The sequence below is a fragment of the Pristis pectinata genome, chromosome 22 (assembly GCF_009764475.1).
Source record: "Pristis pectinata isolate sPriPec2 chromosome 22, sPriPec2.1.pri, whole genome shotgun sequence".
NCBI lineage: Eukaryota > Metazoa > Chordata > Chondrichthyes > Rhinopristiformes > Pristidae > Pristis > Pristis pectinata.
In genome coordinates, this window is record NC_067426.1 from 28,493,540 (window position 1) to 28,521,507 (window position 27,968).

A 27,968-nucleotide genomic window follows, 5' to 3' on the forward strand; every position below is an offset into this window, starting at 1 on the left:
AAATGAAAAATATCTGGGTTTGCTGATAGTGCAATGTTGGGTGACAGTGTGGATTATGAGGAGGAAGCAGAGAGGTTCCTGGGGATATAAACCAGCTAAGTGAATGGCAGATGAAGCATCATGTGGGCAAATGTGAGGTCATCCACTTTGGCAAAAAAAAAAGGAAAACACTGAACAATTTTTGAACGGTAAACAATTGAAAATTGCTTGTGTTCAGATGAACTTTAATAAACAAGGATATTTAAGTTAACCTGGAGCTTGAGCAAGCATTTGGGAGGGTAAGTGGTATGCTGGCATTAGGATCTTGAGTACAAAAGTAAAGATGTCTTACGGGAATTACATGTGGCCCTGGTGAGCCCACAGCAGGAATACTGTGCACAGGTTTGGTCTCCCTCTCTAACAGAGGATACATTTACAGTAGAGGGTGTGGAATGACGTTTCACCAAATTGATATGAAAACAGAAAATGGTGGAAATACTCAACAAGTCACATAGCATCTGTGGATAGAGAAACAAGGATAACATTTCAGGTTGATGACCTTTCCACTAGAAAGCTGAAAGGACATCGATCTGAAACATTTACTCTTGTTGTTCTCTCTCTAAATGTTGCCTAACCAGTTGAGTATTTCCAGCATTTTTTTGCTTTTATTTCAGATTTCCAACATCTGCAGTTCTTTGCTTTTCATTTCTGTGATGGGGGAGTTTGTCCTTTGAGGAGAGATTAAGCAGATTGTGACTACAATCTCTAGAGTTTAGGAAAATGAGAGATGACCACATTAAAGCACAATTAATTCTTACGGGGAGTTGATTCTGACAGAGACCTATAGATTTCTGGATATTAAGCAAATCAAGAAATTATGGAGTTGGTGCAGGAAAGTGATGCTGAAGCAAAGATCAATTGTGATTTTATTCAATGACAAAGCAGTCATGAAGGGTCAGCTGGCCTGCTTCTCCTGTTTCTCAGCTTCTTCTGATGGAGTTTACAGTCAGAAACTTCTACCTAAAATTTTTTGTGTTCATGGAACTCACATCAAAGGCAGAGCAATTGAAAGGAAATTAAACAACTTATGAAAGAAACTTCTCAGCTCTTGGCACAGCATTTCCAGCACTTTGACTATGCAAATGTCAAGTCCTCAGTTACCATGGCAGTTTTATTAATAGACACGATTGAAGTTCAGAATTCTTGTAATTAATTATAACCCAATTCAAACCTATTTGTTTTTACAACTGAGATGTCACAGTGCGGAGCAGATTCTTACAGTGGTTGGGGCTTAGCTCTGGAGGGTCTTACACAGCAGACAATATTGATCATTGCAGCTGAAAGAATGTCGAGCAGCAAAGCACTTGAGTATGCCTTTGATTGAAGGCGGCTGCACTGGGAACAAAAGAGACAGTGTGGCTATTCATAACATTCAGCGTGTGAAATGTCTCAACACGGGACTTCCTCTCTCTTTCACAGGATCTCTTCGCCCTCGACTTAGATTCCTATCGCTACTGTGGGGTAAACATGACAGGATTCCGAATTTTAAACACAGAAAACCTGCATGTTGCTTCAATCATTGAAAAGTGGTCCATGGAACGACTCCAAGCGCCTCCCAGTGCAGATTCTGGCTTACTCGATGGAATTATGACGGTACGATAGACTTCCAAATCATGCAGCATGCACATTTTAAAGATTCATGGACAGGGATCCTTTTTGTGGTTTCATTATAATAATAAAATCTAATTATATATCTCTTTAATTTAATTTTGATGGGGAATTCTTCCAGGATAATGATCTAGTTGCCTCTTTCGGATTGCTGATATTTAAACCCTCCTCACTGTAGAACAAATGATTAGTCTCACTGAAATAAGATCCAACTTAAGGTTAAAGGTCTACTGTCTGGAGTGGGACCAACATGTATCTAAAGTACAGAGTTATTTGCTAAAAAGTTATCAACTGCTCACAGATAGGTACCAATATTTGCATATGAAAACAGAATCAAAAACACTTCTGAAATTATTCCTCAAATCTTCTATTTAACTGTTTCCATGAAAAGAAAATTCATGCAAATAAATTAGAATACCTATCCATTCAACCTTCAGGCTAAACAAAACCTCTCACTTTCTTCTGTTGGTTATTTGAGGGGAAAGCCATTGGGAGAGCCTCCTGCTGTTGCTGGGGTTACTGTTGGGCTGCAATAGTTTCTATGGCTCCTTTGATGGGTCATTGCCCTTATGATGCTACAAATTTGTAGCATCACAAGAGCTTTCCGGCTTCATTGTCCACAATGTCAATTGTGTGATTGCGTTATTTTCCTAACTTCACACCAAAGATTTTCCCAACAGCTGAATGGAAGCAGCTGAGGGCAAAATAATGCAAAGGGAAGTAGCGAGAGAAAAAAAGGTCATCAAAGCAATAAAAGAGAAAGATTTTTTCTAAAAGAAAAGAGTATAGAGGGTAAAAAGAAGCAATGATGGGCACAGGAAGATTAATGTAGGGCAAATATGCAAACTTATTACTGGCACAGTGACACACTTATTAGTGCTGCTGCCTGACAGCTCCAGTGAGCTGGGTTCAATCCTGACCTGTCTGTGTGGGGTTTGCACATTCTCCTTTGTTTGTTTTCCCAGGCTTCCTCCCACATCCCAAAGACATGCTGGTTGTTAAGTTAATCGGCCACTCTAAATTGTCCCCATTGTGGCAGGAGAATCGAGGGGTGGTGCGGGGGGCAGGGGTAGTTGATGGGCATCTGGGAGGGAAGAGGTCACAGGGAAAGGTGGGGGAATGGGATTGATATGATTGCTCTGAGAACTGATCTAGACTTGATGGGACAAATGGCCTCCTGTGTTATAACATAAAAAGTTAAAGAGTTGAGTGGAATGGTATGTTTTAGAGTCATAGAGAGATACAGCACAGAAACAGGCTCTTCAGCCCAATGAGTTCTTACCGACCATCACCCACCCATTTACACTAATCTTACACTAATTCCATTTTTATTCTTCCTACATTCTCTTCAACAACCCCTGACATTCTACCTCTCACTTACGCACTCGGGGCAATTCACATTGGCTGATTAACTTACCAATCCACATATTGTCGGGATGTGGGAGGAAACCAGAGAGCCCAAAGGAAACCCTTGCTGCAAGCTTCACACAGACAGCACCAAAGGTCAGGATTGAACCCAGGTCTCTGGTGTTGTGAGGTAATGACTCTACTAACTGTGCCCCTGTTTCTATAATATATATAACATACTATTCCACCCATCCCTTTGATTTCTTCCCTGGTCTTCCCCTCCTCAATTTGCTTCTATACTATTCATATTAACAATTCATTCTCACAAACTGGTACAACGTAATGGCTTAATTGGCAGATTGGGAAAAGATAGTCGTCCTTCATGTCTAAATTTGGTACCCAACTTCTCCAGAATAGTTTCTTTTTCTACCCACGTTCAACGTTTGTAGCATCACAAGGGCAAGTTTAATTGGATAAATATTCTTGAGGCTAATTTTATCCTATTCTCTAATCTGTGTTCTTCAGTAATGTACTCAGGTTTAAAAGGCAAGCAATATCATTTATACTTCCATTTACAAGGATCAGAAATGCTGCATGTTAGTCAATGTTTTATTACAAGCCTTCCTCCCCACACATGTCACAATCATCCATCAATCCCTTGAATTCGTGCTGGATCTCAAAGTAGGGATAAAACTGGTAAAGCAATTCCCAACTATTTTCATGGAGATTAACAATATCATGGAAATTGATCCCTTGAATGGCAGAAAAAAACAAGGTGCTGCAATGTTCTGCAAGAGCTTTTTTGAAAGCTGCATGTGGTGACAATGCAAGTGCCAGATAGGCTGTGGAGTTGATTGGATAATTCCTCTGTCACTCAAGCTGCCATTCATGAATGAAATTGATCTTAGACACATCGTTTATATGTGAAAATCCTGCATTCATTTCATGTTCTGAAGAAGTTTCCCTGCTTTTATTGGCTGTAGTTGCTGCTTCCTATAAGTTTGTTTCTGAAATGTTGAAGTGTCGAAGCTATGTTGCTGAACCACGCAACTCAGGGGTTTTCAGACTTGCTGGCCTTCATTCTCCATTATATGACAGGCCATGTGTTTTGAGGAAGGAGGCTTCTCAAACTACTTGTGAACTCAGAAAAGCAATAGGTGACCTAAACTGCCGACTCAGACTGTGGAAGAAAGCAGTCCGTCTACAGGGTCGAGCACTCTTGTATCCGGTTTTTCTCAAGTAACAAAAAAAGAAAACAAAATCTGTGTGTCCTGAAAACACCAAAAAAACTCATAAAGCCCAACATTTGATTAATTTAGTTAACATAAATCTATAATTCCGTTCACATACTGTTCGTTGAAATAGAACTCCACTTATATTCTGTTTATCACATACTCAGTATCTCCGAAAGCATTTTACAGTTAATGAAGCACATTTACCAGAAGTGTTTCCCTGTAGTGATGATTAAAATCCAGTAACCACTTTATGCACAGTAAGGTCCCGCAACTGCAAAATGACAACTGCTAGACAAGGTTGTACTTGGTGACAACTCAAGCCAGCCAGAATGAAAATGTTCAGATAATTCCCTTGTCAATAAAACTTGGTGACCACAGTTCTTTAAGTGAGAAGAATTGATCTTATGCACATCATTTAAGAGCAACTATCCATCACTCACTGCATATTTCTAGAGAAATGAATCTGCTTTTATGGCAATATTGCTGTATTTTGTTTTGACTATTCCTTACTGGATTGTTTATTGAGTAGGTTGATTTTGGTTGCTTTGCAATAGGCCACCCCAACCCAATTCATTGGCTATCACCGTGTTGGCCATGCCAGTTGTCCTGGTCATGAACTTGTATAGGTTGTGAATGAGGTGCAGCATGGTGGATGAAAGCTACCCAGTAACTCATCAGAAAAGTTGTGGAACTCATAGTTTTGAGCTTAGTTGCTGATGGTGACAATAAAGATGTCTTAATTTTCTCCATAGTTATTACAGGCAGTATTGGATGACCGTACACCAATGACAATATTCAGTCCCACTGATATTTCAAAGCTATAGTAGCATTGTAGCTCAGATATTAAGTAAATTTGCAGTATATTTTGCAGTGGATGGAGTGTTGTGTAATGTGAGGTGAGCTCCAAACTTCTCCCCTCGACAGACAAAGCTTCCATTTCCAGCCCCTGCCAGACACTCTGTTGTTGTCCCTCTGCAAATGTTCCCTCAGGTTGAAGCATACCATTTGCAAACTCAGCAGCCTTTGTGACTCTGGGCTGAGGTTTCTTCTCCATCATAAAGCCTATCAACTTTGATCTTGGGAATATTGACTGCCATTATTGCCCCTTTAAGCCAGCTATTCCTGAAATTCTCATGCCTGCCTTTCTAATCTCCAAGCTCGACTGTCTCAATGCCAACCTATCCGCCTACACTATGTAAAATGTAGCACCCACAGCTGCTGCCTGTGTCTGATCCTGCACTATATTACTGACCTATCAGCCCTCTCCTAACTGACATATGTCCTGCTACCTGTTGCCATCAGATAAAAATTACAAATCCTTGCTTTGCTCTTTCAGGTCCTCTGTTCTCTCCATTGGCCTTCCTGCCTTCTCTGTTGTCTCTTGGGCTCCAGTCTCACTTTGTCACATCATTGGCAGTCATGGCTTCATATCTCTGCTCCCTCCTTGGAAATCCTGCCTTAGAGATACTCATGGACCCAGCTGCCATGAATGGATTGCTCAAACTCTTCACTCTAATCACTTCCTCAATGGAGCGAATCATGCTGACTGATGACAGGCAGTCCCAGAGGGAAGGTTTAGCCATTAATTATTCATGGCTCGGCTTGTCTCAGACTTCTGCCCACACACCTACAAAGGCAGAAGTCCAAGACGAGCTGGAGTTAAGATGTCAGTATGTCTGTCTGTCATCTCCATTGAGCCCAGTGGCTGAGTACCGACATGCTGAAGAGAGCTTGGATGCAGTTTGCCTCCACCCCTCATCTTTACAGCAGGGAAGGCTGGCAGTAAATCACGACTCCATTCATTTGAATGGAGTTGATGACATGATGGGAAAAGCTATGTGTTTGACTTAATTTATTTCAATATTTTTAATTACTTGTTTGTTCTTTAATGTTTTTGATTAAATTTATCACTTTTAGTATGTTAACTTTTGATTTTTTAAAATTTATTTAAATCCATTAGAATAGATTTTGACTGTCTCAGAACTACTTAAAAATAGATATAATGCCTTTGACAGCCAGCAAGCTGTCAAAGTGTCTTGGAGACAGGGCTGAACAATGTGTTGGATGAGGTCTGCTCCACACTCAGAGTCAGCCCTGCCTCACTCAACTTCTGTTAGATCTGGAGCATCAGTTCATTCCACCCTCTGCATCCGGAATAAGTAAGTTTGCATGGGCAATGCTTATCGGTGAGGACTCCAAGCAGCAGGCTGTGCCCAGGATGATTGGGCCAATATTTCTTTTTCTGGCTTGGCGTTCAACTTTGTTTGACATTTCTTGATTTGTTTATCAACATTTAAGGTCCTATGTAAATACAAGTTGCCAATGTTGACTCTGGACAGCAGCCAGTTTGAAGGAGTAGACTTGCTTTCTCTTGCTTTCAAAGTGGAAGTAAATTCTAAACTCTCAGATTTAGTGCAATGAACTGTCTACCATGAGTAAGGTACATTATTCCGATTCAAGTATTTCCAAAAGACGATAATCCTATAAAATCGATGTGGTAAATCATTCAAACAGGTCACCTTTTAGCTGACATTAATTCTGTTGATTTACAATACATTATTTAAGGGAAGGTATCTCTCAAAGATTATTCTCATGAAAGGATAAAATAGCTCCAGAGTTAGAAATCTTGAATGCTAAATATTCTCCCCAGATACCACAGTCAGAGTTTCAAATGGCTTTTCCGTCCAGCACAATATAACTAAATAACTTCCACTATGCTCAAGCAAGTTTGTATTCCCAGAATAATAACACTTCCTCCATCTCACTCCTGTCTGAGGGTGCAACCAAGTTAGATGGTGATTTTAGAACCATAATAGATCCCACCTTTACTGTAACAACCTTGCAGCCAGTGCTGAGACCTAAACCTCAAATAAGCTGTGATTATAGGGAAAAAAAGTAAACTCTTTCATTAGCAAGAAGCTGTTTTATAGGTTCATCTGCATAATTTAGATTTAAAGACTGAGAACAGAAGAGTCGATGACAGTTAGACACCATGGTTTCTGATAAACATTATAAAAGCAATCCTTATGAGTTATATAATATTTTGAATGGGACTGCTCAATGTAAAAAAAAAGCAGGATTGACAGATTAATTTACGGTGTAAGTAATGTTACAGTGCACTGTAATATCTGGATCATGCCATAATATAAAGCTTAGCTGTCAAAAGTAAGGTGCCAGTTCAGAGCTAATGTGTGCTGCAGAAAGCAAAGGCATTTTGAGAAATCAACTTAAACAGTTTTCACATTTATTTCAGACAGATGCTGCTCTGACATACGATGCAGTTCATATTGTATCAATGTCCTATCAACGAGCACCTCAGATGACTGTTAACTCTTTGCAGTGCCATAGGCACAAGCCCTGGCGATTTGGAAGCCGCTTCATGAACTTCATAAAAGAGGTAACGACCAATTTTGAGAATGTGTGTGTCCGGTGATGTGCAATGCTCATTTCATGTCTATTGGAATTAAGTGAAAACAAATCTACATTATAATCCACAAACCTGCAAAACACTTAGTTATGAACATTTCAACTCAGCAATAGTGTTTTTTTAAGATCAGTTAAAAAGTCTCCCTCTGTCATTTTCTCATTTAAATGAGGGGGTAAATGTGGACAGGAAACTATAAATTTACAATGCTGATAGCCCTGCATGGTCCATTTGAGAATGAGGCCAAACACAAAATAGATGGATTCTCTTGAGTTCTTTGTCAGTATGTTATAAATCTGGATGCAGAGGCTGATATATAAACATATGAAGTAAGGCTCAGGAGAAAATCAGCTTCTCCTCTGAGCCTGTCATGATCACACACGGTGTAACTTTCTAACACTTTCTGAATATCCTTCCCTCTCACCCACACAACCTTGCAGCCTCCTGGGAGAGGCAGAATCAAAGAAGGCGCTGCATCATCTCTTGAAAGCTTCAGGCATGCTTATGGGGATTCAGGACTCTCTGTATGTAGGGAAGCATATCATTCCCATGAACTTTTTCATTTGCTTGTTGAATGCCAGCACTAAATCCACACACATTCAGAGAGTTCATCAACTCTTTAGAAACAAGTTCTACTTTGTAACTAACACAGTCCTATCATTTTAGAGCTAATACTTGTTGGTCTGTTGTCTTCCCATGAATTTCCTTGTTGTACCACCCTTTCAGTGCTTGTTTTAGAATTGCAGTCAGATAAAATGCAAAATGAAGTCCAACAGAAGGCTATCAATTTCAAAGGGAGCTAACCAAAGTAATGTTTTAGCTGTAATCCAGTTGCAAACTGCAAAATGCAATGTTGATATAATAGGAGATTTAAAACAATTATATTCAGGACAAAATTTACATGGAGAACCTAAAAGTAAGTGCAGTTATTCTCATTAGAGCTGAGGCAGGTAAACGATGATTTGAATCAGAATGGTTTTGATAAAGTAAATGAGGAGAAATAGTTCCCAGTGCACTAGCACTGGTAAACACAAGATACATTTTATGGTGATTGATAAAGGAACAAGAGACAACATGAGAAGGTTTTACTTTATAAGATTCAATTATAATTTTGAAAATGGAATGACATGGAGGGGTAAAATTTGCAGGGCTCTGACGAAAATCCATTTGGGTTAGCTAATGGCATTGATCTTTCAAGCAGTAGGTACAAGCATGATGGATTGGCTGGCTACCTTCTACTATGCAGTATTATGGCTTCATGAAAGTCCATAATCTAATGTACCCTAAGACATAGCCATCCTCAGTGCCTCTGCACCTGTATGCCTGATTCTTTGAAGTGATAGATTCTTTGCAGGAATATAGATCAGATGTGTGGTGAGGGGATGCAAGAGGCTACAGATGCTGGAATCTGGAGCAAAAATCAAACTGCTGGATGAACTCGGTGGGTCAGGCAGCATCTATGGAGGGAAATGGGCAGTCAACGTTTTGGGTCGCGACCCTTATCTGGACTGGAAAGGAAGAGGGGAGATAGCCTGTATAAAAAGGCCGGGGGAAGGGGTGGAGCAAGAGCTGGCGTGTGATAGGTGGATCCAGGTGAGGGGGATGATGAGCAGATGAGGGAGGGGGGAGAGTGGGAATGACGTCAGAAACTGGGAGTGACAAACGGCTGACAAATATGGAATTTGGTAGAAGAGGACAGAAGAGCCTGGAATAAAGGGATGGAGACGGGGAGGGGAACCGGTGGGAGAAATGTGTGGGTGATGAGCAGCTCGAGAGGGTAGGGGAGTGGAAAGGGTTAGGGTGATGGGGGCCTGCTGGATCAGGAGGTTAAAAAGGGGAAAGGGACAGAGAAGAGCGGTTTCCGGAAGTCAGAGAATTCGTTGTTGATGCCATCAGGTTGGAAACTACCAAGGCAAAATATGAGGTGCTGTTCCTCTAATCTGCATCTAGCCTTGACCCAGAAGTGGAGGTGTCTGTGGACAAACATGTCGGTGTGGGAATGGGAAGTGGAATCAAAATGGCTGACACGGCAGATGGATTGAATGTGCTCGATAAAGCGGTCCCCTAATTTGCATCCGGTCTCACCAACGTAGGGGAGGCCGCACCAGGAGCACCGGATGCAACAAATAGCACCGAGGGATTCAGCTGTGAACCCCTGCCTCACTTGGAAGGACTGTTTAGGGCCCTGGATGGTGGTGAGGGAGGAGCCTTAGGGGCTGGTCTAACACTTAGCATGGTTGCGGGGTGCGGAGATGTGTGGTGAGCCTGTTGAAAGCAAGTCCATACTCTTGCAATGGATGATGCAACAGCAAATCAAAAATATTACTCACCGAAGTTGTGAGGAAAACTGATGTCAACAATAAGGATATCAATCTACTTTTCATGTAGCCTGGCTGTCTGCAATGGTGCAAACATACTCCATTTTCCAAGCATAGCTAACTAATTAATGAAACCAGTTTTCCTTTCCTGATATAAGTTAAAGTATTATAAGTGATCATAATCTTCCACAAGCAACAGTGATGCAGAGTCCAGGGGAGAAGGGTTATAATAATGTTCACTCAGTTGGAATCTTTGGCATTCTCAGTATAGATTCTAACAAACACAATGGATTGAATGCAGGAGACCCCCCGGAGCAGGTTCAGCGCAAAAGAGGCTCCGAGATGTCTTGTCAAAATCAAGAACCGAAGTTGCTTCATCTCACCTCATCAGTTTGTTTTGAGCAGGGTCTGCCCATCTGTTTTATGCCAAGTGTGCTCAGTGTCCCTTCACAAATGTCAACAAGGTGCATGTGGGTGCTGCTGCATATAAACTAATGCCCTACTGTTAAACACACAGGTGCCTTGAGAAAGGTTAACCTACTCTGTAGTTGACTATGATGGGCACACTTCAGCAATGAGGTAGGGGTTTTGGGAGATTTCATTATTTGACTGCAAAATCCTTTCAGAATTTAATGGAGGCACAGTTCAAGTTGCTGGGAGCTGACGTGGGCTTCAATTGGACAAGAGACTGTTGCATTTCTGTCCAATTTGTCTTGATCACCAGCAGTGACTTATGGATAAATATTGTAACATGTAGAAAAACATTCCATTAATCAACATTTCTAACAAGAGGGCAAACAAAAAGAGTTCAGTAATGTTAATAGAGGGCTTTTTCTTTTAAATTGTCTTCTGTAAACCATTAAGGAGATAATGCTTAATGTGACTTCTCCATTAATCACATTGCCATAACAGGTGGTAGCACTGTTTTATGGTGCAGAGGCTGTTGCATTTTATTGCATTTTCACTTGTGCCGACTTTACTTTCAGCTGTAAAATTGACATGAATCAGAAGTCCACCTCAAGACATAGGTTTCCAAGGGGGCCAGTCTGAACAAAGCATCATCAGTATCCAGTGCTGATGGCTATGTTGTCTCTCCTGTGTGTTAACTGAGTTCTAAAGTCATTCACGCTTGTTGTTGTTCAACGCAAACCATCCCAGGGGTTCCAGAAGACCACACGACTTTAAACAGAAGTTCACAATTCTAATCATGGATGGCCACCTTGCACCATTGTTACGAAGCTGCTCCAGAGCATTATAAACAAGGTAGATCGAGAACAGCAACACTAATTCCGCTGTTCTGCAGTCCAATTGGAGCGTTAGATTTGTTCCAGTGCAATTCCAGGGGGTTGACCCTATGCATTCATTCATCATTCCCGTACAACTGCTGTCACAAGTCAGCAGGTGCACTAACAGATAGAGTCCAGCATGAACCCAAGTTTATAATTCATTACGTACCAGCAAATTTGCAGTCACTGTGGGTTATGAAGGTTAATGAGAGTGCTAATAAGAAGTTCCACTACTTTCCAGCTAGTACTCCACTTGCTCCACTCATGACAGATACACATATAGTTGCAAAGGCTTTGAGATAAGGAGCTTGCAATGGGAACTGGCAAGATGAAAGCAACACTCTTTCTTTTCTTTTCCAAATGACATCTGAGCCACAGTGATACACATAATCTTATTAATGTCTGAAACAAGATACATGACTTTCACAATAGCTGTGTCTATAAATCAGTGCACAGAGCCAAATGGGATTCATGGAGCGGGTTGTAGCCAGTGGATGAAGAACAGCAATGATTAATTAATCATATTCCACAAGGAAAGGGAATTAGGATCATTTCCTTGTGAGGTTGTAATTAAAATTTACTGTTGGAGTAATAATTTATATTGCTGTGTAATTACCGCCATGTATTTTTTTGTTGAGGCTCAATGGGAAGGATTAACAGGCCGAATCACATTTAACAAAACCACTGGACTGCGGACTGATTTTGATCTGGACATTGTCAGCCTTAAGGAAGATGGCCTAGAAAAGGTTTGTCGGTTTCCATACTTTTATAATTATTCCAGTTGTTTGAATGAAAATGTAATACATATTAACAGCACACATGAACCATATAATCTCTCATATAATCTCCCTCATAACTGTGGCTTAAGTGTACACTCACAGTTTATGTTGCAGCAAAGATGTGCAGATGAAAACACATGCACGTGCATGCACGTGCATGCACGCGCGTGCGCGCGCGCACACACACACACACACACACACACACACACACACACACACACACACACACACACACACACACACACACACACACACACACACACACACACACACAACTCTGATCCCACAAAATAATGACAGAAACTTCTGGAGATACTCAGCAGGTCAGGCAGTATCTGTGGAAAGAGAAACAGAGTTAGTACTTACGGCAGAAGACTCTCCATTTAATCTAACGAATGCCAGCAGAACTGAATTACATTTATAATGAACAATTCCAAGCATAACCAGCCAGTAACTGATGATATATTTTATAGAAATGAATAATAAAGACTTATCTACATTGATAGAAAAAAAATGAAAAAGCAAATTATTACTTAAACAGAATGAAACTGCAAAGTGTTGCAGTACAAAGGGATCTGGAGGCCCTAGTGCAGGAAACACAAAAAGAGCTGCAGATCCAGCAAGTAAGCTCAAGGGGATGATGGTGTGTATTGCAAGGGGTATGGTGTATAAATGTAGGGAGGTCTTGATGCAGCTTTATGGGGCATTGGTGAAGATGGATCTGGAACATTGCATGTTCCGTATTTGAGGAGGACGTCCTTGCATTGGAGGCAGTGCAGCGAAGTTTTGTTAGGTTGATTGCAGGGGTGAAGGGGTTGACATATAAAGAAAGGTTGAGCAGACTGGCCTTATTAACGGGAAACATTAGATTCTGAAAGGAATTGATAGGGTGGATACTGAGAGGATGATTCCCCTATTGGGGGGTTTCACAAGGGGGTGAGGGGGGAGGTTCAGAATTACGGGGTGCCCAGTTAAGACAGAGCTGAGGAGGACTTTTTTTCTCTCAGAGGGCATGACCCCTGAAATTCTCTTCCCCTGAGAGTGATGGAGGTGGAGTCATTGAATATATTCAAGGCAAAGATTGATAAGACATTTAAATTACAAGTGAGAAGTTTGGGGTGAGAGCGCAAAGTGGAGTTGAGGCCAAGGTTTATTCAGTCACGATCTTCTTGAATGGCAGAGCAGGTCCAAGGATTGGCCAAATCCTGCCCCTTTATCTTCTGTTATTATGTTCTAATGTTCATGCTGCATTTATTGCACAATATTTTACCCAGCTGTGATCCAGTTTGTTAACCAACAGCAACATTGCAATATTTTACAGGATTACAAGTACCTAGTATAACCATTCTTTCAGATGAGCTATTAAACTGAGGCCTTGTTTACCTTCTCAGGTTAATGTAAAAAGATCCTCTACTATTATTTTGATTTGTCTCTGGGGGACTATTTATTTCCCAATCAACATTACTGAAACAGACTTTCTGCTCATTTTGTGGGACCATGCAGATTTTTTTTATCTGATATTACTGCAGTGATCACACTGCAGAAATGGTTCATTGGTTATAAAGTGCTGACATTTCTAATTCAATTCCGATCACCTCCAGTGTCTGTGTGGAGTTTGCAAGTTTTTCTTGTTTCCTCCAGTTTCCTCCCACGTCCCAAAGATGTGTGGGTTGATAGTTGTCCCGAGTGTGCAGGTAAGCGATAGAATCTGGCAGGGCAGATGATGGGAATGTGGGGAGAATAAAATGGGATTCGTGTAGGATTAGTGTAAATGGGTGCTTGATGGTTGTCATGGACATCTTGGACTGAAGAGCTTGTTTCTTCCACGCTCTATAAATCTATGTCTTTATGTCTATGTTGTTTGAGAGTGTGTGTGTGTTGGGGGGGGGGGGGGGTGGGGGGAGGGGAGGAGGCAAGCACACGGTTTCAGAAAGTGAGCATGATTGATGACAGCCACTTCTGGAAGAGTGACTGGAGTGTGTGTGAGCATCACATTCATGAGATACAGTGATTCAATGTGGGAGTTGCAAGCAGTTGACTTAATGTGAGATTCTCACCTGCTTAAGTATTGACAATTTTGTGAAACTCGGGTATCAGAAAGAATATGTAAGACTATGTAAGGATCAGTTGTCAGAGGAAGTCCTGGAAATTCACCGAGAGATGCAGCAAGAGATAATATGCTTGTTTGTTATGACAGTATTGTACACTACAATGCTCTGCACTTACCACACAGAAACAGACTCAAAACAATAGTTGTGTTTGCACCAGCCATCCATTACCAGATTTCTTAATGGAGACACAAGAGATTGCAAATGATGGGATCTGGAACAACACACAAGATGTTGAAGGAACTCAGTGTGTCAGGCAGCATCTATGGAGGGAAATGGGCAAGATGAAAGCTCTTAACCCAAAGTGTCAACTGTCCATTTCCCTCCATACATGCTGCCTGACCTATTGAGTTCCTCCAGCTTCTTATGTGCAGTTTTCTTAAACCTAATTTGGGAAGCCACCAATTGTCTTAAGATGTTTCTTGAAGAGGCATAAGGGGAATAGAATATAGACCTGAGCTAAAAATTAATCTAGATGAAACTAAAGAGTATTCAAGATAAACAAATCAGGATGGTCCCAAATTTGCTTTTGCATCTCCCTGAGTTAATTTATCTCAGCCATAATGCATGAGGAATTGAGAGGGGAAAACAGATCATTCATAATTCCTTCTCCGGCTTACAGTCCAGCAGCTATTCTAAGCAGTTCACATGCATGAAATTCATAGAAGGGATGCAGCCAAAATGTTCCACTGACTAAATACAAAGGCAAAACTTAGTGTGATGCATCACAAATAATACAAAGCTCTCACCACTCATAGAACTGCAAAAGAATGGTGGTCTTTGGGTTTACATGCAAGCACTTCAAGTATGATGGGATGCTCTACTCCATTGAAGGTGCTTTCAAACACAAGGTACTCTTGCTGTCAATGGGGAGAAATGGTGGAGGAAGAACAGAGGTGTGGACTGAATTTTGAGAGATTAATAGATATCAGAATAGAGGGAGACCTTTTGGACATTATAAATTGACAGCTTGCATGGGACAAAGAGCTGCTTATGATGAGTAAAGAGTGAATAAAAAAATGAATCGTTTTTTCTGTCTTATTGGTAGAATGTATTTGTATAGACTGGAGAAATGAATTAGACTATTGTTTCTAATGACAAAGCAGAAGGAATCAATCACTGAGAGTGCTATACAAAATCCAAATTAACTTAAGCACATGACAAATGTGTCAGGACTAGGAATAAGAAACATTTAACTGATAAATTTTTTTTTGTTAATTGAGGAATAATTCTTATAATAATGGAGGTGTCCCCATTTATCTTGGTGTTTTAAATGTGATTTGGTCTGCTGCAAAGATCATTAGCATTATTGACTATTGGATAAGAAGCAACTAATTCCTTCAGTAATATGACATCTGATATGGGATGTGGTAGAAATATGTGCAGTTATGTGCATCAACACCATTTTGCTCCCTAGTACCACTAGTAGTCAAACAATGGGCTCCATTGAATCTGATTTCACTGCCAAGAGGATATACCAATTCAAATACACAGTGTGCATGACCATATTGTGAATAAATCCAATAACTGAGCATTCTCAGTAAATAAACAAGTCTGCCTGATCAAGGATATAGTAACTAGTTACATGGATTTACAATTGACTTTGTATGTCAAGGGTTCTTAATACTGTCAGACCTCTGCAGAAGTTGATATGCTATCTAAAATTTATCCCACTGTTATTACTGTCACAAACCCTGAGAATTCCTCTTGACTTGTGATGAGGTCTCTTGCTGTCAGATACTCTTTTGCCTAGAAGCTGTTTTACATACTGTTTTAATGAATTGTCATTCTCATTTACCACAGTTATTACTGGGCCTTTTATTGTAACTACAATTGTCCATTCTGGCTAATGTTGAAACTTTGCAAGTGATGCTTCTGCCAAAGGAAAATTTTCTGATGATCATGAATTGTGGATGTAATCATGCTTCTTCCTTCAATTAACGGAGCCAAAAGCTATTAAGATAGCATCGGCTCAATTTAAATTAGATGAAGGCAGTTACACAGTTTAGCCCTTCAATTCTACACATATTGTCAATCCAGCAGTATTTCCATATGATTTCCAAATGCACATACTATCAATCTTTCAGTGTGCCTTTTCAAATTACCTGCCTTAACACATTTAATGAAGACCGCCTAATGCCTTTATGTAAAACAAAAAGTCCATAGAAATTGAGGAACACAGCAAGCATTTGTACTGCCTCAGTCAACAAGCAACAATGTTTAATATCCAACTTCCAATTTTCATCAATTAAGCTCACATTTATTGTGCCAGTCCACTTTCTCGTCAACTGATTGGCAACCCTCAAAAGTTTCTTCCACTGTTAGTGTCATGGTACAGAGAGGCAACAAACTTACCTTGGGATCCAGGGTGAGCTAGCAAATTGGATACAAAATTGGCTTGGTAGAAGGAATGAGAGGGTGGTAGTGGTGGGTTGTTTTCAGATTGGAGACCAGTGACCAGTGGTGTGCTGCAGGGATCAGCGCTGGGTCCACTGTTGTTTCTCATCCATATTAGCAATTTGGATGAGAATGTAGCTGGCATGATTAGTAAGTCTGCAGATGAAACCAAAACTGGTAGCGTGAAGGATTAAGATTACCACAGGATGTAGATCAACTGGGAAAGTGGGCCAAGCAATAGCAGATGGAATTTAACTTGGATAAGAGCGAAGTGTTGCATTTTGGTAAATTAAACCAAGGCAGGAATTACACGTAAATGGCAGAGCCCTGGAAAGTACTATAGAACAGAGGGACCTAAGTGTACAAATACAAATTTCCCTGAACATCACCACACAGGTAGACAGGGTGGTGAAGAAGGTGTTTGGCATGCTTGCCTTTGTCAGTCAGAGCACTGAGTTCAAAAGTTGGGACCTCACGTTACAACTGTGCAAGACGTTGGTGAGACTGCACTTTGAGTATTATGTGCAGTTTTGGTTGCCTAGCTATGGGAAGGATGTCATTAAGCTGAAAAGTGTGCAAGAAAGATTCACAAGCATGTTACCAGGACTGGAGGGCTTGAGTTATAAGGAGAGACTGGATAGGCTGGGGCTTTTTTCCCTGGAGCGTAGAAGGCTGAGGCATGACCTTACAGAGTTGTATAAAATCATGAGGTGAATGGTCACTGTCTTTTTCCCAAGATAGTGGAGTCTAAAACTAGAGGGCATAGCTTTAAGGTGAGAGGGGAAAAATTTAAAGTGGACATGAGAGGCAACTTTTTCACACAGAGGGCAGTGGGTACGTGGAACGAGCTGCCAGAGGAAGCTGTCGAGGTGGGTAAAATTGCAACGTTTAAAAGACATTTGGACAGGTACATGGATAGGAAAGGTTTAGAAGGATATGTGCCAAACGCATGCAAATGGGACTAGCTCAGGTAGGCACCTTGGTTGGCATGGATGAGTTGGGCCGAAGGGCCTGTTTCTGTGCTGTATAGCTCTATGACTAATTGTGATAAGAATTAGTGAGGCAGTTTGAACTCCCTGTCACAAAGCTGCGTCCTCAAACAGATGATCTTTTGCAAAAAAAAATGAATATTGAAGGCAACGGGGAGTGATAAGAATAAAATTAGAGTAGACAGTACAGGCAATTTAAAGAGTAGCACAGGCTTAGCTAAGGCTTGTTTTTGTACTCTAACATGCTTTGATTTTATGGTGCATGAAGTAGGTTCTCTTTGAGTTACAGACAGCTGAAGATTTCCTAAGCATACCAATTACACTGATTCCCTTTATGAGAAATGAAAACCAAGTAAGCTGCTTCTCCCCAGCTCTTTGTTTTTCTCAATACTATCCTTATAGTTATCCAATTTTATTTTCCAGAAGAGTGATTTAACTGACTGTAACAGTGAATATGACCTCCCTAATACTTCATAGAATATCAGAATCATGTGCCTTCGCTTAAAAACATTATTCATCCCCAGCTGTTGCTATTGTATTTGTAATACTTGACCATATGATTTTCCCATAATACTTTGCTTTTGCATATTCTTTGCTATGTGATTATATTCATAGTCTTACACTACCACATATTTATTATCTTAGTGTCAACTTGTTACATAGGTGTTAAACAATGAACACAGACTGAAGCTCTACTCTGAATTCCTGTTAACAATCTGTGGACCTACGTTCCAGGAAGTAAACATTAATTGCTTTAAGTCCTGAGAACTTTGCAAATGATATTATGCTCAAGTACGTATGTCTATGAAATGTTAACGATGGAGTCTGAATGTCAATAATCATAAAACAGATGATAAATCAACCTCATTGATGCCTATCAGATATTCTTGCTCATAGTTGAGGAGGTTGGACTAGAAATTGGATTGAAAAAATATGTTTTTTCTCAATTCGAAAAGAAAATGTATTTCAAGTCAAGTTGAGTTTATTGTCATATGCACAAATACAGTGAGGTACAGGCACAATGAAAAACTTGCTTGCAGTAGTATAACAGGCACTTAGACTCATACAATACACAGAACATAAATTATACAAGACGGTACAAAACAAGACATTAGTGCAAAAAAAACACAGTCAAAGAGAAGTCCTTAGTAGTGCAAGAGGTGGTCCGCAGTGTTCCATTGCTGAAGTAGGATTCGGGTTGTTCCTGTTCCGGTTGTTCCTGTTCCGGTTGTTCCTGTTCCGGTTGTTCCTGTTGAAGTCCCATCCATTAAGACATTAGACCAGGCATTTCCTGTCGTGACTCATCTTGGTATTGTAGTCATTTCCCTGCCGTATTTCCTGCACAGTGATGTGATCATTGAGATGCTTGGTACATGCTTTATAAAAGTCAAGCCAACATCATTTACTCAGTTAAATGAGGACCAAACCACATGGCAAGTCAAAACCTTTAAGGGATTTAAAGAGTTTCCTGCTGGGATAATGATTTTATCTACCTTGAGATTCCTACACTGATTTCCTTTTACACACATCTAAGACAGATCACAGCATCTAACACTCTCCAGCTAAGCTCAAGAAGCTGCCATCTGTGGTTCTATGTGATAGAATACCTTCCATTTGCCTGGATGATGACAGCCCCAACAATAATCAAACCTCAATACTATCTACCACAAGCAGTCTTCTTGACTAATACTATGATGCTGGAGGAACTCAGCAGGGCAGGCAGCATCCGTGAAGAAAAGCAGGAAGTCACCATTTTGGGTCAGGACCTGAAACACTGACTGGCTGCTCTTCTCCACGGATGCTGCCTGGCCTGCTGAGTTCCTCCAGCATCATAGTGTTTTTCATCTGGATTCCAGCATCTGCAGTCCTTTGTTTCTCCAATCTTCTTGACTGGCACATCATTCAACACCCTAGACATTCAATACCTCTAACCTCACCTATTATGGCTGCAGTATGAACCACCTGGAAAGTGAACAGCTGTTACTCATCAAAGCTATTTCAACAGTACCTTCCAAACCTACAATCTCTCGGTTAGTGCGACGCTATTACAGCGCCAGTGATTGGGGTTCTATTCCCGTCGCTGTCTATAAGGAGTTTGAACGTTCCCCCGTGTCTGCGTGGCTTTCCTCCGGGTGCTCCGGTTTCCTCCCACATTGCAAAGACATACAGGTAGGTTAATTTGGGTTTAAAATGGGCGGCGCAGACTCGTTGGGCCAGAAGGGCCTGTTACCACGCAGTAAATAAAAAAAAATTATGTCATATAGCCAGAGAGATGCAGCACACAAACAGGCCCTTTGGCCCACCGTCCGTGCCAACCATCAACCACTTATTTACACTAATCCTACATCAATCCTATTTTTTATTCCTCACACATTCTCATCAACTCCCCTCCAGATTCTACCACTCACCTAGACACAAGGGTTCAATTTGCAATGGCCAATTAACCAACAAATTGCATGGCTTTGGGAAGCAGGAACAAACTGGAGCATCCAGAGGAAACCCAGGTATATGCTCATAGTTGAGGAGGTTGGAGAGAAGATGCAGAAGATGCCAAGAGAATATGTAATCTCCAAACAGTCGCTGAGGTCAGAATTGAACCTGGGTGTCCGGCACTGTGAAGTGGCAGCTTTACCAGCTGCGCCACTGCACAGGTAAGTTTCATCTAGCTCACTGTAGTAGGGGTGAGTTACCCACAGTCATTGCCACACTACCCACTCCGCCAGCCACTTTTACCTTCAGCTTCATGTGGTCCCCTCAGTCGACTTGTGATCAGTGATGCCCTGTGCTCTGTAGCTTCTTCTCCCCAAAAGCAGCAAGTCCCTTGACAACCAGCTAGGCCGCATCTCCAAGCTTACCAACTGTCTAAACTATCAACAGTCTTGACATATCTCTGCATGTCTCTGATCTTCATGAACATTGAAAAAGAATCAAAAACTGTTAAGATTAGCCTATTAAAATATTTTAAAATATTAAACTTTTTAAACAGTAAAATGTTTTTAAAGTTGAAATTAAACCTGAGAAAACACTTAAAGGAATTAAATATATGTAATATGTTAACAATTAAGTAACCTGAGTTAACAATTAAGTAAAAAAAATATAAATTGTCTAAAACTTACTAATCTCCCCATAGATGGAAAAATTCACATGGAGTCTGGGGTTTATCATCAGAACAAACTTGACCTGGAAGAGAAAGGGTAGAAGGCACAGGGGAACACCACCACTTGCAGGTTCCATTCCAAGTTACAATCTCATTTATTTGGAAATATTGCTGTGCCTGCTTCATTGCTGTGTTTAAATGCTAGAACTCCCTATCCAGCAGCACTGCAGGAGTACCTTCGCCAGAAGCACTGCAGCTTGTCACTACCTTTTTTAGGGCAACTGGAGATGGACAATAAATACTTTCCTTCCACATCTCATAAATAAAGAAAAAAAGGTTGACAAATTCATTACCATAAGCAAGAGAGGTGCCCCTTTGCAAATGAATCAGAAAATGAGTGAAACCAATACTAAATCAGAATTAACAATCATGACATGAAAGGCTTCTTCTGTCAAAAAGATCTCACAATAACTGCCCTGTTTTAGGTTAAGTCAGGTTCATCACACAACCAGAAAACTGCAGGTAAATTGCACCCAATGACTCTGGTTCAAAGAGGATTTAAGGAAGGACTGAGAATCGGAAATTGAACTTTTAAGTTGCAGCTAAACAATAGTTCAAATCCAAAGGTGAATGGATCAGGTCATTTATCATCAGAATGCATTCTGCCTCTGTGTACAGTGCATTCTCTTAATATATTCATTGCTCAGTCTCAAATACCTTCTAATGTGGTGTTCTTCTGCTTCTGACTGACAGGGAGTCTATGACTCAGTGGATATTCTCATAGAGTCATAGAATTGAATAGTGCAAGTATGGGCCCTTTGGCCCACCACATCCATGCCAACCTTTTTGCCCAGCTACCCCAGTCCCATTTGCCTGCATTCGGATTGTATCCCTCCATGCCTTGCAATTTTAAGTGTCTGCTTAAATGCCTCTTTACTATAACAAGCAGAATTATATTCTGTTAACCCTGAGGTGAACTGTATCCCATCCATGAGGTTTATGTTTCAGTTCATAAAGATGCAGGACTACTTCTACCAGTAGTTTAAATTGAGATTGAAGTCAAAGTCGGACTTTATTGTAATATGCACCAATATATATGTGCACAGGTGCAATGGAAAACCTACTTGCTGCAGCATCACAGGGACATAGCATCAGATGCACAACATTCACAAGAAAAACATAAATTGAACATAAGTTATACACAATTTTTACAAGAAAGAACTCAATTAGAACAAAAAAAACAAAGTACATTGCAGTGCAAAGTGGTCGAAGTATGTGAAGTGAAAAAAGAAACAAAGGACTGCAGATGCTGAAACCTAGATGAAAAACACTATGATGCTGGAGGAACTCAGCAGGTCAGGCAGCATCCGTGGAGAAAAGCAGGCAGATGAAAAGCACTATGATGCTAGAAGTGTCCTGATCCGAAATGTTGACCACCTGCTTTTCTCCACGGATGCTGCCTGGCCTGCTGAGTTCCTCCAGCCTCATTGTGTTTTTCATTTATGTGAAGTGAAGTATTAAGTAGAATGTGTTGAGAGGTGAATCGAAACCCTACCACTTTGTGATTTCTTGCCAGCCCAGGGAGTCCAACGGTGCAATGGTTTCGGCAACTAAGGAGTCATGATCCATAGACAGATTCAAACTTGTCTTGGAGGTTGGACCATCCATTCACTCGTTGTCGGAGAACTATCAGACCCCACCTGACGAATGACTGACCCTATCCACTGCCATTGCCTAGACAACCATGTTATTCGTAAGGTCTGGTAACAAAGACCTATAACTGCTGTGCAGTACAGCACTGATCTCTCACCCTTGCCACCTATGTTCTGCTCTACAGCAAGAGCCTCTAGGGGATAAAGAAAGTCAGAAGTGGCGTTGTCAGAGGAGGGTGAGTTGAGAGAGAGGGGGATAGTCTGAGGGAAGGGCATAGAAGGAAAAAGGAAGGTGACAGAGAGTCTGGGGGAAGGATGAAGAAAGAAGGGGAAAGAAAGCAAGATGGGAGGGTATGTGATTGGGCCACGAGAGTCCCTCGGGACAAAGGGAAACAGGGAGGAAGAGAAGGTAACCTGGGGTGAGGGAAGGAGGAAGAAAGGACAGGGAGAAAGTGGGATGGGAAACAAAGAGTGGGAGTGAGTGAAGGCTTTCCGACTTGCTCTGTTGGGCAGCACTATGATAGATCATCTGCTCATCATTGCCAGGTGCGGATCACGTTCCGCATCAGTTTTATGTTGCTTGTTTGCTGTTTTGCTTTGGCTGATTTTTGGAGTTGTGAGAAAATTTCCATCATTAAAATGGGGTCATATTGGAAAATAGTTTGTAAGTCCTCTTTTAGCATAGCAGGACATTCATATTACCAGGTTAGTTAGGCCCACTGTTGTGCTCTTTTATATTACCCACTTTACTGGGGAGCACTGATGAAGGGTCTCCAACCTGAAACGTTAGTTGTGTTTCCCTATCCACAGATGCTGCTGCACCTGCTGAGTATTTCCATTTTACTATATTCCATTTTGTTAGAGTATTGGCTCATGTATTGCTCATACTGTTGAGGGACAATTGCACCAGGCTACATTGATGGCTTTGTCAGTCAATGGAATGTCACGGGCCAGTGCCATTTCTGAGAAACATGCTCCCTTCATCCAACCAAATATTTATTAATCTGCACTTCGCTGGAGCTATGACACAAACTGTTCTTCATTTCTGCTTTGAAGTCCAGCTGACAGCTTTACTGCAGTCCTGTCATGAGATCAAAATGGTCACTTACCAATTTGCAATTTATGTGACTTAAGTGCATCCTCGGAGAATAAGGTGGTTATTGTTTTGTGCAGTCTTGCCGTTTCATAAAATAGTTCAAATGTCTAAAATAGGAAGAGCTGCAGAACAAATTTATTTATTAACAGATGGTTAACATTAATAAAGGGTTACGACAGAAAATTGTACACATCAAGCATTTGTCTTAGTCACAGAGGCAAAATTTCTTCCAGACTAAATGCCTTTTTATTAGAACTTAGAACACCAAGCCTGGGCAATCATAGCTAAAATAATCTCCAGGTCCCTTATTCCCTGGGAAAGTGCAGTTCTGTGTGTTTCCTGGGAATGTTATTCCACACTATGGATAGAAGTCACATCTGGTGGAGCCAACGTGACAGGAGAGCTTACAGACTACAATCTCCTGAAGTAGAGAGAGATTTCTTTATTAGTCATATGTACATCGAAACACACAGTGAAATGCATCTTTTGCATAGAGAGTTCTGGGGCAGCCCGCAAGTGTCGCCACGCTTCTGGCGCCAACATAGCATACCCACAACTTCCTAACCTGTGCGTCTTTGGAATGTGGGAGGAAACCGGAGCACCCAGAGGACACCCATGCAGACATGAGGAGAAGGTACAAACACCATACAGACAGCGGCTGGAATTGAACCCGGGTCGCTGGTGCTGTAATAGTGTCACGCTAACCGCTACACTACCATGCCTACAGACTAAGTAGTCCAGTTTATGCCCCTTCTAGTGAGTCAAAAAGCCATTGTAACATGCACTTTGGGAGATCAAATGTAAAGAGACAGTACACTGTTAGTGGCAAGACCCTTAACAGTGTTGATGTGCAGACAGATCTTGGGGTCCAACTCCATAGCTTCCTGAAAGTGGCTACACAGGTTGATAGGGTGGTAAAGAAGGCATATGGCATGCTTGCCTTTATTAGTCGAGGAGATGCGTTCAAGAGTCAGGAAGTTATGTTGTAGCTTTATAAAACTCTAGTTAGACCACATCTGGAGTATTGCATTCAATTCTGGTCTCCCCATTACAGGAAGGATGTGGAGTCTTTGGAGAGGGTGCAAAAGAGGTTTACCAGGATGCTGCCTGGATTAGAGGGCATGTGCTATAAAGAAAATTTGGACAAACTTGGGTTGTTTTCTCTGGAGTGGCAGAGGCTGAGGGGTAATTGATAGAGGTTTATAAGATTATGAGAGGCATGGATAGAGTAGACAGCCAGTATCTTTTTTCCCAGGGTTGAAATGGCTAATTCTAAAGAGCATGCATTTAAGGTGAGAGGGGGTAAGTTCAGAAGAGATGTCCAGGGCAAGTTTTTTACACAGAGAGTGGTGGGTGCCTAGAATGCACTGCCTGGGGTGGTGGTGGAGGCAGATAGAATAGAGGTGTTCAAGAGGCTCTTAGATAGGCACATGAATATGCAGGAAATGGAAGGATATGGACATTGAGTCAGCAGAAGGGATTAGTTTAGTTGGGCATTTGATTATAAATTTAATTAGTTCGGCACAACATCGTGGGCCAAAAGGCCTGTTCCTGTGCTGTACTGTTCTATGTTCTGTGTTCCATGTAACAAGGCGGTTGTACAATTATTATAATGTAAGAACAGATAGTACTAGCTGCCTCACAGCTCCAGAGACCTGGCTTCAATCCTGACTTCCAGTGCTGTCTGTGCGAAGTTTGAATGTTCTTCTGGTGACTGTGTGGGCTTCCACCAGTGCTCTGGTTTCCTCCCTAAGACATGCTGGTTGGTAGGTGAATTGGCCACTGTAAATTAACATTTGTGTGCTGGTGAGTGGTAGGAAAATCAGGGCAGAGTTAATAGGCATGTAAGGGAGAATAGGTTACAGGGAAATAAGTGAGGGAGTGGGACTGCTCTGAGAGCTTGCATAAAATTGATGGGCTGAATGGCTCCCTTCCATATCATGAGGAATTAAGAGAAATACGAAAAATAATCTTCGACCTCTCTTTAAAATTATCCTAGATTATACAAGGGTATAAAAACAGAAAATATTGGAAAGAATCAGCAGATCAGGCAGCCTCTATGGAAAAGAAGCAGAATTAATGTTTCACATTGAAGACCCTCCATCAGGACATGTTACATTAGGACAAATAGGTGTTCTTTGTAATGTTCTTTGACCCTTACTTGTGCCTGGCAAGGGCCCCACGACATCATTTCTTGAATCACACTGAGGCAGTTGTTATTCATTATATAGTGTCAGCTAAAGATTATTTTTACAATGAGCCAAAAACCAGGAACATTTGTGTGCTAAATTTTAAAGCACAGGAGATTAAACTACTGGCAATGTTGTGGATGAGTAATTTAAATATAATTACCTTGTTTGTTAGGTTGTCCTAAGAAACAGCCTAATATGGATTATCATTTCAATGAAAGATTTCATTATCTGGATTCTGGAGGTGACTTGCTATTTGATTAGAAGCTTGAAGTATCTCTTCAAATGAAAACCCAAGGGGGCTTGAGGTCTCTCCTTGGCTGGTCCTTTTTAGATCGTGTTGTTTATATGGCTGACACCAGAATCCCAAAACATTTTGATATTAGGAGAAAGTTGAAGGTGTCCTCTTTTCAAACTCTGTCTTGAGCTCTGTCACAGTTTGACATTACCGGGAGGACAGAGGAAAAGATTAAAAGATATGCTCAAAGCCTCTTTGGAAGATTCAATATTCCCATTGACTCCAAGGAATATCCTGGCCCATGACCAAAGTGGAGAAGGAGTACTTGGAATAATCTCAGATCCATTCTTTGGGAATGCACAAAACCCTATATAAAAGGCAGAAGGAACACACACTTCAGAAACAACCATCTGTCCTTCCTATCAGACTTCTCCTGCTTCATCTGTGATTGAGTCTACAGGTCCCACACTGGCCTCACCAGTCACCTCAGGACTGACAGAACAAGAGTGATAGCAAGTTGTCCTCGATCCCAAGGTGCTGGTTAAAAAGAAGGAAATAGTAAGGCACTGTATCAGTGGGAAGAAATGAATGCCTAAATATTTATGTGGGTAGTTTGACTCTATCCAAAGTTGTGAACTTAAAATCTGATAATTGTGATTTTGAGAAGTTCTCATTCAGGGTCACCCATTCACATGCATTTTAAACACATAGAAAGCTAGCAACAGGTTTATGGTATTGAGCTAAGTTATTGAGATCATGGTTAATCGAGTTTTGCCCCTGATCCCTCATCAAATCTGGTTAATAAAATCCATTAACTTCAAATTAAAAATTAATAATTGACCTAACACCAAAGAAAGAATTGCAATAAAGAATTCCAAACTACCTTCTCCTGTACAGTATGGAATTCAGAAAAAAATTAATAGGGATGGCTGGGCAAGTGCAAAAGGTGAAAGGAACAGAGGGATATTTATGATAGACATTTATTAAAAGGAGTGGAGGAGGGTTGTGTAGAGCATGAACACCATCATAGACCAGTTCTACACATGTTTGTAGGTCAAAGTTTTACTGCCATAAATGTGGAGCAAAATTGGATGTGATTTGTCTGATTATTGCCTTTCATGTGGGGAAAATACTGTTTGTTTTAAGCTCCAGACAAATATCAGGAGAATATTGAAAGTGTCCTCTTTTCAAAATCTCTTTAAATATTGACACACTCCCTGTGACTTCTTGCAAACAATGACAGACTTCCAACAATCTACTGTCATCATAATTTAAAGACATTAACAGCCACTGAAGGGATAATAAGCCTGTAGAAACACGGACAATTTCACCGTAGAACAAAGTGATTCTGTCTGTCAGATGTGTGTGACCATCTTGATAAAGCATTTCAAAACAATACCACTATCACAAAATCTCCATGTAACAAAACATTTAAAGTATTTTAATGTTGATCAATTCTCTTGCCATATTTTTTACTTTTTGTGATGATTTTAAATTGATAAACCCTCGTCTAATTTCCCAGTTAAAGAGATCCATCAAAATTCTTCATTTAAAAACATTTAGTTCATCGAACCCTGGCATCTCATAGCTGCTATCATTCTGATAAACTCCTTCTATACACTTTACAGAGAATTACACTGAATATCCAGCAAGAACCAGGCCATTCAGCCCATCCTGCCCATGTCTGTCTTCTAACTTCCTTCCTTCCTTCACCTTATTCAGTGTTAGCCTCAGTTCCCTTCCCCTCTCTTCCAATCTAGTTTCCCTTTGGATGTATCTGCAATATTCACTTCAATCACTCCTCGTGGGAGCAGGCTGCACATTTTCAACATATTGGGTAAATAAGTTTCTTCTGAGTTCCTATTTCTTGATAAGTATCTTATATTGATGAGTTCTACAGATGTTTTTCCTTGCTGCTTCTTGTCTTGTTCTTTTTCTGTGCTTATCGGTTTCCATGGATTCAATGTCATTTCTATAATAAGGTATACATTAGTTTAACTGTTGTCTAGAAGCACAGATTTAATGTACTACTGAGTAAACAATCAGAGAAGACAAAATCACAAGAAATGTGGAATTCTTGAGAGCTGTTCAGCTCAAAGCCTGTAGGAACAAACAGTAGGCTGTGAAGCTACTGCTCTTCAAATCATTGTCAACAGACATCTATAA

At 40.8% G+C, this 27,968-nt stretch overlaps 1 protein-coding gene across 1 annotated transcript in view; it reads left to right on the forward strand.

Annotated features, from left to right (window-relative positions):
* LOC127581567 (glutamate receptor ionotropic, kainate 3-like) overlaps positions 1–27,968 on the forward strand; it is a 429,084-nt gene that overhangs the window by 174,083 nt on the left and 227,033 nt on the right. The window contains 3 exon segments of the mRNA XM_052036033.1: positions 1,459–1,632; positions 7,483–7,626; positions 11,896–12,003. Of these exon segments, the coding sequence (XP_051891993.1) occupies positions 1,459–1,632; positions 7,483–7,626; positions 11,896–12,003 (426 nt within the window).